The following is a 13,322-nucleotide window of genomic DNA, read 5'->3' as shown; positions in this document are numbered from 1 at the left end:
CCGGAAAAAAGCTATTAGAATACAACTTAAAAATTAACTTATGTATATATTATTTATGATTTTGCTATGATAAATCCCATGCAGCTCAGCTGTTGTAATTGTAGTAATTCCCCACAATCTTGAATATTAATATTCATTGACCAAAATGATCTCAAAGATCAGTTCATTGTGGTTCAACAACTGTTCAATTGTGTTTTTTTTTTCTCATCCCTAGCTATTCATATTATTGTAAAACCAGCTCATAACATATGATTGTGTACGTAAGTAGCATTATCGAACTTGGTGCAACTCCAAATTCGTCTGGAATGGAAAAAATCTCTCTGAGAAGATGCATGATGGCCTCCTGTTGAGTTTCACACCTATTACAAAACAAATCAAAAGAGACTCATGGCAACAAATACGTTAGTGGGAAGATTACCATGAAAGGTAATCCAAAAAAAATAAAATTGACTAGTCAATATTAAGTATATATTTATTAGTATTTATTATTTTTTAGCATAGATGTACGACATTTATTTCCGGCACTTTTAATATTGAATCAGATACATTTTATTATTCTAAAAACCCCATTCCAAAATATAATTTTACATTTCAGAATCATCATTCCAAAATACTATGGAAGGTGGACGATGGATGCAGAATTCAAATGCCTAGATGCACAAATGATTCAGTGAAACTAAAACTATATTGTATGATTGTAGTTTTCTGTGGGCGTAACTGTACACTGAAACCAATAGATAAACTAAGTCCAATATCTCAGGTCCGTTTTTAATTTGCACATCTAAACCAAATTGGAATGGGCCTTAGTTTGGAAGTGGCGACTTAAGCTATATCTAAATCTGAAACAAGTTTATATATATATATATATATATTCAAAATTAGTTAAAATAATTGATTAAAAAGACAAGTTTTAAAAATGAATTAAAATGGTTTACTAAGGATGAAAAAAATCAGATTTTAATTTTATTTGGAGTTCATTTTTTAAACTTTTTGAAATACAAAATTCCTTTTAAATTATTGTAAATTAGTATTTATTAATTTTATGTGCGATTTTATTAATTTATTTGTAGAAAACTTCTTTCTGTTCAAATAACAGTAGTTGAAATTGTTCATATTTTTGTATGAGCGATATATATATATATATATATATATATATATGCATACTCAGTTATATATAAAATGATTCTCATATAATTGAGTATGTCAATTGATATATCGATTTTTAATTGTATGAAAAAATTCATTTTCAAAATATTGAATTTAAAAAAAAAATGCTTACAACGTTTTAAAATTTTAATATGTAATTAAATACTATGGTAGGTGGTATTTTGGTGGAAATGATCTATTCCATATTAAACTAATAATTTTCCCATACATTATGAGTATTTTAAATTTAACTAAAGTTAATAAAAAAACAAAAATACCAGAGATAAAAGTATCATTGGTATCCTTTTCTCTATTGTGCAAACCAATTGTCCTAAAAGAAGTAAATGATGAATATAAATGCACGGGAGGCATATATTGTTTTCTAATGTTTATTTTAAGGAATTGTTTTTAAAGAAAAAGCTAAATTTAGGTGCCAAATTTAAATGATATGAAACATCAATATAGTAAAAGGCGAAGATGTTTGAGTTTTATTCTTCTAAGTGCATAGTAAATTTTACAAGAATCTTTTCTAAATATATAACTAGATAATAAATATAAAAAGTCTTCACAATATTAACCTATTCTAATTAAACTCTTAATTATAAATTTATAAAACAAAAGATACTGAATAGGGACACAAGGGATTGGCTGAGTAGAGTTAGATATGTCACGGTAGTTACAAAGTTTCCCATCTTAAAAGTTGAAGTCAATAGTTATTTATAAACACTCTTTTCTCTTATAGCATCAAGACGTTTTTTATAAAAATATAAAATTGTAATAGTCAGTGAAATAGTTAAAGAGACAATACCTTAAATTCATAAGAGCCTAATAATACCTACAAACTTTAGATCAAAACAATAAGATATAATTTTGTACATCATAGATGCAAGCTCTTTATAGCACTTCTTTGATCTAAGAACTTTTCATAACAATTTTGTAAATTGAATTACTCTCCTAACAATTTTGTACCCAAAAAAGTGGCTTGCAATTTTGGCATTACCAATTCCGATTAATATGTGTACTATTTATTTATTTATTAGTAAAAACATTACTTTTACTTTCTTATTTTCTTAATTATGGTTAATGATTAGTATTTTCTACCAAGTTGCTTTAATCTTCTGATAGTATTACCAAGGTGAAATTACATTTTTCTCGAAATTATTTACAGAGGGGTAATAAAGAAGCTGGCAAATAGCAAGCAATGCTTTGCAAAATAATTAGCACATCAAATTCATTCATTAACTGTTTGGAACTTTGGATTATATCATTACCCTCTTCAAACAAACCAGACATTACAACACAGTGAAGTTGGAGAACTAGGACCGGCCAGCAAAACAGAACTAACTAGTACCAAGATCCATCATACATTAATTGATTCCTCACATGACTAGAGACCAACGAAGCTCACTATTAATTGGTTCAACACTTCGCATATTATATAATAGTATTCATGTAGATACGAACACTAGTACTAGTGAAAACATATATATATATATATATATATATATATATATATATATATATATATATATATATATGGTTGAGTAGTTTTATATAGTAATTAGTTAGATTCATATGTATCAAGCACTAATTCCATCTCGGGGGTTAAATTTTGATGATCCCATGCTTGCTACGTGAAACTGCGATGCATACTTATTGGACGCAGCTTCAGTCACTGGAGGCTCATTCAGAAACGCCCAGCTACTCTTGGTCCACCTGCATGCAACCAACCATATCCAAAATATATATATATATATATATTAATTTAATGATCAAGAGAACTTTACTGGAAAAAAGCGAATTAATTGCAAAATTATAATAAGTTGACAAGTAATAATGAGTGCATATTGATTAATAAACCAAGAGAACAATTATATAATTTATTGAAATGCATAAAATTACATTTTTTATTATTTTTTTCACATTTTCTTATAATTTACATAATAAATAATTTTTCGTTTTGATTTTTTATTTAACTGATGGTAAACAAGAACCTTATAAATAACTGAAAAGAGTAAACTTTATACCAGCCATTTCGCTTAATAAGTTGCTCCAAACTTGTGTCAATGTCCACCATATTTAAGTAGTCCCGTGCACGGGTAACTGGCATGGTCATTGACTTCTGCAACTTCTTTTCAGGCTCTGTGTTTTTACTAGCCTATCCATTGTGCATCATAAAAATTACAAACCAAAAAAAGAAGATTATTTTATTAGGTATATAGAAATTGTTAATATAATTTTTAAAATAGTTATTACAAAAGTTAATATATCATGTAGTAGTTTAGAATTAGATGGTTTATGTATTGTTTATTCAAAGAAGTGAATCAAAAGATGAGGGAGCAATTAATGGCAAGTAAAGGTTTCATTCTGAAACCTGAATAGTCTCTGACACATTGGAAATAGCTCTAAGGTGTTCTTCCTCTATCTTCTTCTTTGATTTCCAGTAAGCATCAATTTCATCCTTAGTGAGTGAGCGGTTCCTTTTAAGTGTGGCTGAAACATTTAAATTAAAAAGCATATCCTCATCAGAAATTAATCAAATTACACTAACTTTTAACATTGGTTACCTTACAAAAGGCTTTAGCACAAATCATATTTTTTTGTTACTTTACCTGATTGAGGATCCATGTGGGTAGAATACCATCCTGCCATAAGAGAACCCATTGTTTTGTGTTGCTGAAATTTTTTGCTGTATGACACTATATGAGACTATGGGTAACCACACTGTCTCTCTAAGTGGATGAATAACTTACTTTGTCATCTTCAAAGGTATGTGTATATTTTATATAGTGGTTGATAGTGGGGATGAGTTTCTTTATTTCTTCTTTGGTCTTATCCCTTGTTGATTTTTTAATGCGTGATGAAAAGATGGAATGGGACCCACTTAAAATACAATGCTGATCCTATGATTCCGATTGAATAAAGTAAATGAATATTCTGGGCTTCAGTTATCTAAGGTAGCCCACGGAATTAGAAGACAATGTGGCGATCTTACCGGCAATTTTTTTGTTTTAACTTTTAACCATTAACTGTGTTTTCTTTTTTGCCTTAAGCTTGTCTTGAACGGGTAATAGGGCACAGCTTATGCATGCCTTGTGGTTATAGTCATTGCTGATTTTTCTTTATCTATATTATGTTTGAATCCATAGATTATTAGAGCAATCATAAAATTAGAAGTCATATTTTGTTTGGATTAATTCTAATACTACTCAAGAATTAAGTATGAGTATGAGAATTAGTACAAAGCTTGACATAAGCCCAGAATTAGTACAAATTTTATTAAACTTGATTTCAAATTTGTGGGTTTCATTTAACAATAATGATGATAATAATTCACCAAAAATGATGATAATAATATATTAAGAAAGACACCGGATAACATGGTGTCAATATTTCTACATATTTGAATCTGCATGACCACGACAAACAAGACATTACATACAGGAATTGCATTGTGCACCCAACCCAACACGTTGATTATGTGCTGTTACTCTCAACTTAGTATGGTAATTGAACTTAATTTATAAAACAATATCAATAACATATTTTTCACATGATTTTTAATATATTTTTAATCACAAGTACATTTTATATAAGTTATACTGAAAAATATAAACTCACTTTGTTAAAAATAAAATTGGCATGCATAAATTTGTTAATAGCGAGTAATATATTAAAATGATTTCAAATAATGCATATTAACTCGGGTCAACAGATACACCTGCTGGGCGTTAATGTATTATTATGATTTTTCAAAGTTGGATTTGAAGGAGCGTGATGCCGGTGTAATTTACTAATTGCCATGAATGATAACTTGTCGCTATCTTGATGCCCTATGCAGATGGGATCCACCTCAACCAAATAATCTTATCTTCAAGAAAATATCCTCACCCACCAGTCCCCACCAAACACTACTTTAGCTTTTATTATTTGTCACTATTTTTATGTCCTGCTTTCAAATATATACCACCATTAACCAGCAAACAAAAAGGTCAAAGCTTTGATAATAGGAAAGCATCAATGGATTAACTTGGTATAAGGGGTGCTTACTATAATGTGGTATGTTTATGAGAAAAGTGTATGGGGTTTTCTTGAATTTTATATCTTATCTATATATATATATATATATATATATATATATATATATATATATATATATATATATATATATATATATATATATCTTTTAACTTTATTCTAGATAATCTTTAAATTCTAGCTATTAATGGTTACGATGGTTTCTTACATTAATTTACTGTTATTTTACTAATTATTAATAAACATTATTAGTTAATTGTATTAAATATCAACCATTCATTAATGTATTTAGTTAAAATGTATATTATCTAATTATTTATTTTCTTAAATAACAACAAAACAATTAAACAAAAATAGAAAAATGAATACACTAGCATAAAAATCTTCTACATAAGTAATTTACTCCAATTTACTCTTAATCATGAAAAATTGATATAATATATGATACAATGACATTTTATAATATTGAGATGAATATTCTATATCACTTGAAAAATCAATCTAGAAAACACCTTAGAAATCGGTCATACTAAGAATTGATCTTGGAAAATATTTTTTAGATTGATTCTTTAACAATGAATCTACAATATATAATAGGCTTAAATATGTTTTTGGTTTATGATAAATACATGTTTTTTGTGTTTGGTCCCCAATAAATTTTTACTTCGTGATGAGTCTCTAATATTTGAAAAGTTTTGTTTGATGTCCCTATTGTTAGTCGGAATCTGTTATATGCTTATGTTACTGTTAACCGACCATGCAAACATGCCATGTGTGATGTTACACGTGATTTTTGTCTGACTGGAATTACAAGTAGGACTTTTTATTAAAAAAAGGTAAAAAAAACAACGTTGCTTTATTGCATGGTTTCAATCTTTTTGTTTCTCTGTTTTCCTTGGTCCCTTTGGCATCACAAAATCATTCTTCAACATCCCTCTGCGTTTTCACACAACCCACTATATTTTCTTCTATACCTTCCTTGTGGATCTATCACTATGACTTCCTCACTCGTGAAGATCCAAGGCGAACAAGTCCTCACCAACGATTTTCAGAACCTTTCAATCAATTTTACATTTCCAAATCAAATCAAGCCAACTCATAACTCAAGAAATTCACATAGATAAGGTTTCTAAGAGAACACATCAAAACAGTTTCATAGGTAGAAGAGGATCAATAGAACCTTATCCCAAAACGCGATTTCGCTCGATCCATTGCGTAGAGCACGAAAAATTGAGTGGAGTAGTGGTGCCGGAACTTGCCGCCGACATTTCATAGTCACGAGCTCTTTTCGCAAATCCTTGCTTCCATTGTTGTCTTCTTTTGTTCTCCCTTCTCAAGGGTCACCACCAACCCAACCACTGGCCACCATTGGCACTGCCACCAGCCATTGCTTGCGCCATCGCTAGCCGCCACCACCAACTTCCTCCAACTCTCAAACCTTACTTCTCTCTCAGTCTCTCTCTCAGTCTCTCTCTCACACTTGGCCCCCAAACCCACTTATGTGTCGTAGGTGAAGGGAAGATAAGGAAAGGATGAAAACAAAGATGAGGGTTTTCTTTGCAGAAAGGGTGTTCGTGAGTGTTTTTTGAGAGAAGGAGATTTGTTGTCACCATGGGGGTCATTGTTCAAGAGAAGGAAAAAGTAGAAAATGGGTTAGTGTTTATGGTTGTGTTGTTGCCGTGGGCTTTCAAGGGAGGAATAGGGTGGGTCCATTTGATCTGAGGCGCAACACTGACTTTGCGGCCACCGTGATCTATAACATCTACTAGATCATGAAATCCAAATTGGTCTTATTTTGGGGTTTTAGAGAAGCAGCAACGGTGGGGGAAGGGGTGGCAACAACGATGGTGTGGAGCTGGTGGAAGAGTTGGTTAGGGACTGGTGGGGGTGGTTTGGGGGGTTTTGGAGAAGCAGCAGCAACAACGTCATGTTTTACTTTAAAAAAAATCCTATGTGTAATCTCAGTCAAGACAAAAATCACACATGACACTACACATAGCATGCCTATGTGGCCAATTAACGATCACGTAAGCAGGTAACAGATTTTGACTAACGGCAGAGAGCTCGGACAAAACTTTTCAAATATTAGAGACTCATCACAAAGCAAAAATTTATTAGAGACCAAACATAAAAAATAAGTGAAAACACTTTTTTATGTAAGTATATGAGAAGAACTAATAACAACTATTAGATTATGAATAAAAATAATAGACGGTTGAGATTAAAATATTTAAAATTTAAATATAATATAATTTTTGAATCTCTAAAAAATTCATCAAACAAATCATGTTCTAAAATATCTCAATCTTCATTAACCTATCACCATCACCATATTTGACACCACCATCATCGTCATTATTGTTGTTGTTGTTGTAGCTACCACCATCACTGATGGTGGTAGTGGTGGTGGCAACAATGACGACGACGGTCATGACAACAATGGTGATGAAAATTGATGACGATGGTGATAACGACGAGAATCATGGTGATAACTGCAATAGTGGTAATGACGATGACAAAGACAGAGGTGGTGACGGTCGTTGATGGTGGTGGTGGTGATTGATGATAATGGTGATGATAGCGACAATTACGATAATGGCAGCGATAATCAATCATGATGGTGATGGATAAATTGAGATATTTTAGAAACTGACAATTGATATCTTTATAAATTTGTTTGGTTAATTTTTTAGAGATTTGATGATATATTAATTTTTAATTTAAAATTTTAAATATTTTAATCTCAATCATTTATTATTTTTAATCTTTATATTATGATTGTTATTAATTATTTTTATGTTCTCATATATAAGATAGTGTTATATATGAATAAACGCTAGATAATAAACGTGGAATAAAAAGAGAAAGGAGATGAATTTGAAGTTCTAATAAAAATATTCCTCACCTAAATACTTCATAAGCAAAATTAACAAACTATAAACTTAGATAATAAAGTTTTACATGAACATATATCTAATGAAGTTATATTTCTACGAGAATATATTTTTGACAAAAAAAAACAAACGTATTTGGAGACATTCTATTAAAACCAAACATGAAACATTTTCCGAGAAATACATAAAACATTTCCGAGAAATAAGTAACACGTTTTTTGAAAATAAATGTTTTATTTCAAAAAAAATATATCCGTAAAACATTTCCGAGACTTTTCTTTCAGAAAAAACTTTTCTTTTTAGAAAAAATTCCAAGAATTTTATTTTTTTGCACAATATTGTATTTATTTTATAATTTCTGAGAATATTTATGGCGAATCAAATAAATTTTAATAATTTTTAAGCATTTTTCCGAAATTCATATTTATCAAGAATTATGATCATCAAACATAAAACCTTCTATCAAACGCCTCCTTGAGTAAATTTGAGATTATCTTATAGTACTTGTATTTAGACTAAATTGTAATTTATGGTGAAGTTTAATACTTTGAACAATAATTTTATGTGTTTATGTATTTAAATTTATTTATAAGTGTGCTGGTATTTCTTAACTGAAAATTTAGTTTAGAGAAATTTGTGTTTAGGACTATTCTTACTTTAATTAATTATGATATTTCATTGGTCTACCGACTAAAATATACAGTAAAAAATTGGACCTCAAACCTTCCAAGGATTTGGATTGAAAGTGACTCATGGTCAACTATTCATGTGATAAATCAGCCTGCAGTGGAGCAAATGCATCTTGTAGAGCTAGTTTTTTTACAAAGGATTCAAAGGTTAATAGACATGCAGTGAATGGAGGATTTTTCATTTCTCCCATCACTTTGGAGAAGTGACTATGGTTTCCGATTGGTTGGTGGTTAGGTTCATTAACCATATGTTAGGTTAGAGTGTTCGCAGTTCGATTTTTCATCCATAAATTATCCAAACCAAATTTAAAAAATACATGGATTCAGTTTGGCTGGATTTTTATTTAAAATAAAATTTGAACCAAACCAAATTAATATTTTATGGTTTGATTCGGTTTAGTTTTTGTGATTTTTATTAAAATATTGTTTTATTAAAATTTATATACTTTTTTCATATTTTAAAAATAAAATTACATCAAAAAATTATTAATAATAATCTACAAAAATTATTAATATATTAAGTTTTTACAATAAAAATCTATAAAATTTCATCTATTTTAAATTAAACATATCTTAAAAAAATCTTATGAAAAAAAAATATATAATTATATAAATTTCATATAGATAACACTATTGAGACTTAAATGATACATATATATAAAATAAAAATAATATAAGTGTTAATATAATTGCTGCCATTTGATTCGGATTGGATCGGTTTCAGAAATACAAACAGCAAACCAAATCAAACCAATCGGTTTGTGAAAAAAATCATCCAAATACGAAGTGAGACAATTAATTAATATAAGGTAGAAGCTAGCTTAGCTTCAGCATCATAGTTGATATCGATGGAGTTGCAAGATTTGCCAGAAGGATGCATTGCAAAAATACTGTCATACACCACTCCTGTGGATGCATGCAGGCTCTCAGTTTCCATAGCCTTTCGTTCTGCAGCTGAATCAGACACTGTGTGGGATTGTTTTCTCCTCTCTGATTTCACCTCCTTCATTCCTCCTTCCTCTACATCTAAGAATGATCTCTATTTCACTCTCTCTGACCTCCCCACCATCATGGATCAGGGTAGAAAGGTAAGTGTCATTTGTCCTTTGCATTCAGAAAGTATTGAAAATTAATTATTATATGATTTGGGAGAAGATGTAAGGTGGATTATATGGTTAAAGAGAAAGGAAAAAAATGGAAAGGTTGCGGATTCGGTTTCTTCTGTTAACAAAATTAATATTTGTCAAAAAAAAAAAAATATTCTGGATTTTTAGTTTATTATGGTGTTGATTAGTCGTTACATGACACTGGCACATAATCAATTTTATCAATTTACAAAAAAGGCTAGATTATGTATCATTTGAAAATTGATGAAAACTGTAATTAGTCTATAACCATATCATAATTTCTGACTTGCTTGTGGTGGTGGTGTTTTAGGAAAAAAAAAAAAAAAAGCATTATTGGTTTCGAGTAAATGAATTGTGTTGTCACTGAAATTAATGCAGAGTGTTCAATTGGCAAAAGGACCGGGAAGAAGTGTTACATGCTTTCCGCTAGAAATCTGGCCATTATATGGGGTGATACTGTTCGACATTGGGAGTGGACAAGCCTGCCAGAGTCCAAGTTAGTTGATTCATCCTAAACCAAGAGGGTTTAGTTCAATTGACTAAGCATGATGTCTGAGTTATTTTAAACCCTAGCAGTATCATTGATTCCTACGGATACAGAAAAATTTGATTGATCCTAGAGTTTTAAAAACAATACTAATTTTGCAACCTTAATTTTAACTGCAACGACAAAATTTTATAACTGTCTGTATGTGATTGTAGTTGTAATGGTAGATGATCACCATTTGAAACCTTCAATTGAATTATTGATTTTTGCAAATGTCTTTAATTTTGTGCCACGTGCCATTGATTCATATGTAGCCAGGTTCCAAGAAGTTGCTATGCTTCGGGCTGTGTGCTGGTTTGACATTAGTGGGAGCATAAACACTCTTACCTTGTCCTCAAATACTCATTATTCAGCTTCACTAGTGTTCAAGATGATCAATCCCAGTGGATTTCACTACCATCCCACGGTGTTATCAGTTGGCATTTTTGGAGGCAATAGCAATACCAAATATGTTTGTTTGGACCCCAACTTAAAAGATAATCATCGCTTCCAAGAACTACAATGTCCTAAAGTGAGAAGTGATGGGTGGTTGGAGATTTAGATGGGGGAGTTCTTTAATTCTTGCAAATCAAAGTAATGGAGACAACAAGTCATATATGGAAGTGTGGTTTCATTCTTGAAGGAATAGAAATTAGGCCTAAAAATGTCTGATATGTGAAACAAAACAAGTCATATATGGAAGTGTGGCCTAACCATGATGGAAGAAGGATCTTTGCTAGAGTGCAGAATCAAACTAGAAACAATATAGAATTGTCTTCATAGAAATTTAGTCTCATTTCATAAAAAGTAATTTTAAAATTCTAAAAAAAATGGAGTGCTTCAAATAAAACTAGTGAAGTCACCAAGAGGTTAATGTCACTCATTACCAAAAAGACATTTGCTATATCTACTTCTCTTTTTTTCTATGTACACTTCTCTTCCCTTTTTTTAAAAGTCAAATTAGTTAGATGACCTTTTTCTTTCAAAGAACCTCTTGTTTCCTCCATTTTGTGGCACACACCCCGCACAAGAATCCACTCCTTTCACGGCAAAAATACTCCCCCCTCTCTTTTGCTTTTAATTTTTTTTATCCCATTTGTCTTCCCCAAATTGTTTACTCTCTCACGAAAGAGACACTCCCCCTTCTCTTTAAGGTTGTTTTGTGTCATGTGCTGCAAGTTCTCTTAAACTTTAGCACATTGGGTTTCGATTCTATCTGCTTAGGGTTCAAAATTTTTTACATTCGTCGTTTATACCTCCAAATCCAGGTTCCTATTTCACTTTTCGTTTCCATAGCAGTAAAAAAAAATAAAAAAATCGAACATTGAACGTTCAATCTTGCAATATAGGATATTTTGAACATTTTTGTGTGACCAACGGATATGTGATTGTGACTTATAAGGTTTTTTACGTTTTTTTGTTGTTTGGTTTTTCGTGTTTTGGGAGAGCAATTGCAAGTGCTCCTGATGCTTGGTTTGATGTAGTTCAATGCCATTAGAATGATAACAACAAGACACTGAAGTATAATCCTCTGTTTGATTTGCAGAGTTATAATTATGTTTTATTATTTTCTTTTTTCTTTGAGGGGCGATTGTTTCTGAAATCAACATTTGTTATATCTAAAATCATCATTTGCTATAAAGATTGTTTTCTAAACTCAACTTCTTTTTATTGGCCTACAGTGATGGCAATGAGAACCGAATTTTGCAAAAAGTAGTTCCTAGACATTCTGGAATTTACTTTCAGGAAGGTAGTTTTCCTAATGTATTTAGAGATTTTGTATTCTGGAAACTAGTTTCCGGAATTCATCTAAATCAGCATTCCAAAATGACTTTTCAAAGTAAGGATTAAACAATGCTTTGTCGTTTCAAAATTGAAAAATTGAAAAGAAAAGAAACAAAGTTTCGTGCACTCCCTAATTTCTCACAGTTTCAATTGTCGTATATTTTTTTAACGATCAAAGTCAATATAATGGAATGATGTTTAGGTACAATTTTAATACCTTTGATATACAAAAGAGGAAAGGAGGGGAAACTGATGAGAAAGAATGAGAAGGGTTTAAAGAATAATAAGATAGAATGCAGAGAATAGGGTTTTTATATTTTTATAATCTATAAGGAGAGTTAAAAAGGTATCTTGGGTTTAGAGTATTTATAATAGTAAAAATTTAAAGAAATAATAAAAGGAGAGCGTATCTTAGAAAAATTGGAAATGGATATAGCAAATGCCTTACCAAAATGGTTTCTTTCCATCAATTCGGCTTGGTCTGTTGCAAAAGTTGGCAATCACTCGCTCGAATTATTGGGCTGGTGAATTTCTTTTCTTTTCAATCCTTGAAAATTGTAATTGGGCTGTGGTGTAATCAAATTCTGGTTGTTGTTTCCTGCTCTAGAATGTTTTATTTTTTTTTTTACCTTTTGTATTCATCATTCTAAAAGTCAAAATTTATAATTAATCTAGAATTTAATTTCACATTCTAGATTAGTCATTTCGAAAGCCACAAAAAGGGTGCAGTAAGTAATTTGAAGATGCAGGAAACAATAGCCTCAAATTCTTTGAATCAACCACTTAAAACGAAAAGGAGAGACGGTGAAGTCTATTTGTTGGCCCATTTGCGTGGGGCTTGTAGCTACCCCTAGTTAAAATTTGACTAAATCAGTAATATAAAACATGCAATAATAATAATAATAATGAGAATGACATTAGACAATTAGGATTGAGTCATGCCATAAAATTTAATAAAAAAATAGAATAAGACCATAATTGTAAGGACTCTTGGAATAATTATCAATTAGTGTAGTCAAATTATGATTTGTGTTTAGTATGTTTCCCTTTCTCTTATTTGAATCATACTGTTTAAATTATTCGAGCTTTAGCAAAGCCGTAGGTATGTGTGGTGAAA

The 13,322-nt window shown here is 30.5% G+C and overlaps 2 protein-coding genes across 3 annotated transcripts; one reads left to right on the top strand and one right to left on the bottom strand.

Moving 5' to 3' along the window:
• Positions 1-2,351: 2,351 nt before the first annotated feature.
• On the bottom strand, positions 2,352-3,934 carry LOC100798264 (uncharacterized). Its single transcript, XM_003550344.4, has 4 exons — positions 3,759-3,934; positions 3,521-3,639; positions 3,174-3,304; positions 2,352-2,862 (listed from the first exon to the last, which is right to left on the bottom strand). The coding sequence occupies exons 1-4, from the start codon at positions 3,808-3,810 to the stop codon at positions 2,727-2,729; spliced, it is 438 nt and encodes a 145-aa protein (XP_003550392.1). The 5' UTR covers positions 3,811-3,934; the 3' UTR covers positions 2,352-2,726.
• A 5,536-nt stretch (positions 3,935-9,470) lies between these two features.
• On the top strand, positions 9,471-12,733 carry LOC100795432 (F-box protein PP2-B3). Of its 2 annotated transcripts, none has more exons than XM_006601255.3 (3): positions 9,471-9,855; positions 10,273-10,390; positions 10,696-12,733. In XM_006601255.3, the coding sequence occupies exons 1-3, from the start codon at positions 9,616-9,618 to the stop codon at positions 10,980-10,982; spliced, it is 645 nt and encodes a 214-aa protein (XP_006601318.1). In that variant the 5' UTR covers positions 9,471-9,615; the 3' UTR covers positions 10,983-12,733. The 2 variants fall into 2 exon arrangements, with proteins under 2 accessions (XP_006601318.1, XP_025982177.1); XM_026126392.2 differs by having other exon boundaries at positions 10,700-10,895.
• The last annotated feature ends 589 nt before the right edge of the window (positions 12,734-13,322 follow it).

Source organism: Glycine max, chromosome 17 (assembly GCF_000004515.6).
Source record: "Glycine max cultivar Williams 82 chromosome 17, Glycine_max_v4.0, whole genome shotgun sequence".
NCBI classification, from domain to species: domain Eukaryota; kingdom Viridiplantae; phylum Streptophyta; class Magnoliopsida; order Fabales; family Fabaceae; genus Glycine; species Glycine max.
This window is presented reverse-complemented; position numbering and strand designations above follow the sequence as displayed.

What these genes read in the sequence shown, in the direction of transcription:
- LOC100798264 (XM_003550344.4), bottom strand. Translation starts at nt 3,810, where the DNA reads ATGGGTTCTCTTATGGCAGGATGGTATTCTACCCACATGGATCCTCAA. An exon ending in CCACATGGATCCTCAATCAG is followed by an intron (nt 3,640 to 3,758) that starts GTAAAGTAACAA and finishes TAAATGTTTCAG; the next exon opens with CCACACTTAAAAGGAACCGC. An exon ending in ATGTGTCAGAGACTATTCAG is followed by an intron (nt 3,305 to 3,520) that starts GTTTCAGAATGA and finishes CACAATGGATAG; the next exon opens with GCTAGTAAAAACACAGAGCC.
- LOC100795432 (XM_006601255.3), top strand. Translation starts at nt 9,616, where the DNA reads ATGGAGTTGCAAGATTTGCCAGAAGGATGCATTGCAAAAATACTGTCA. An exon ending in TCATGGATCAGGGTAGAAAG is followed by an intron (nt 9,856 to 10,272) that starts GTAAGTGTCATT and finishes AAATTAATGCAG; the next exon opens with AGTGTTCAATTGGCAAAAGG. An exon ending in ACAAGCCTGCCAGAGTCCAA is followed by an intron (nt 10,391 to 10,695) that starts GTTAGTTGATTC and finishes ATTCATATGTAG; the next exon opens with CCAGGTTCCAAGAAGTTGCT.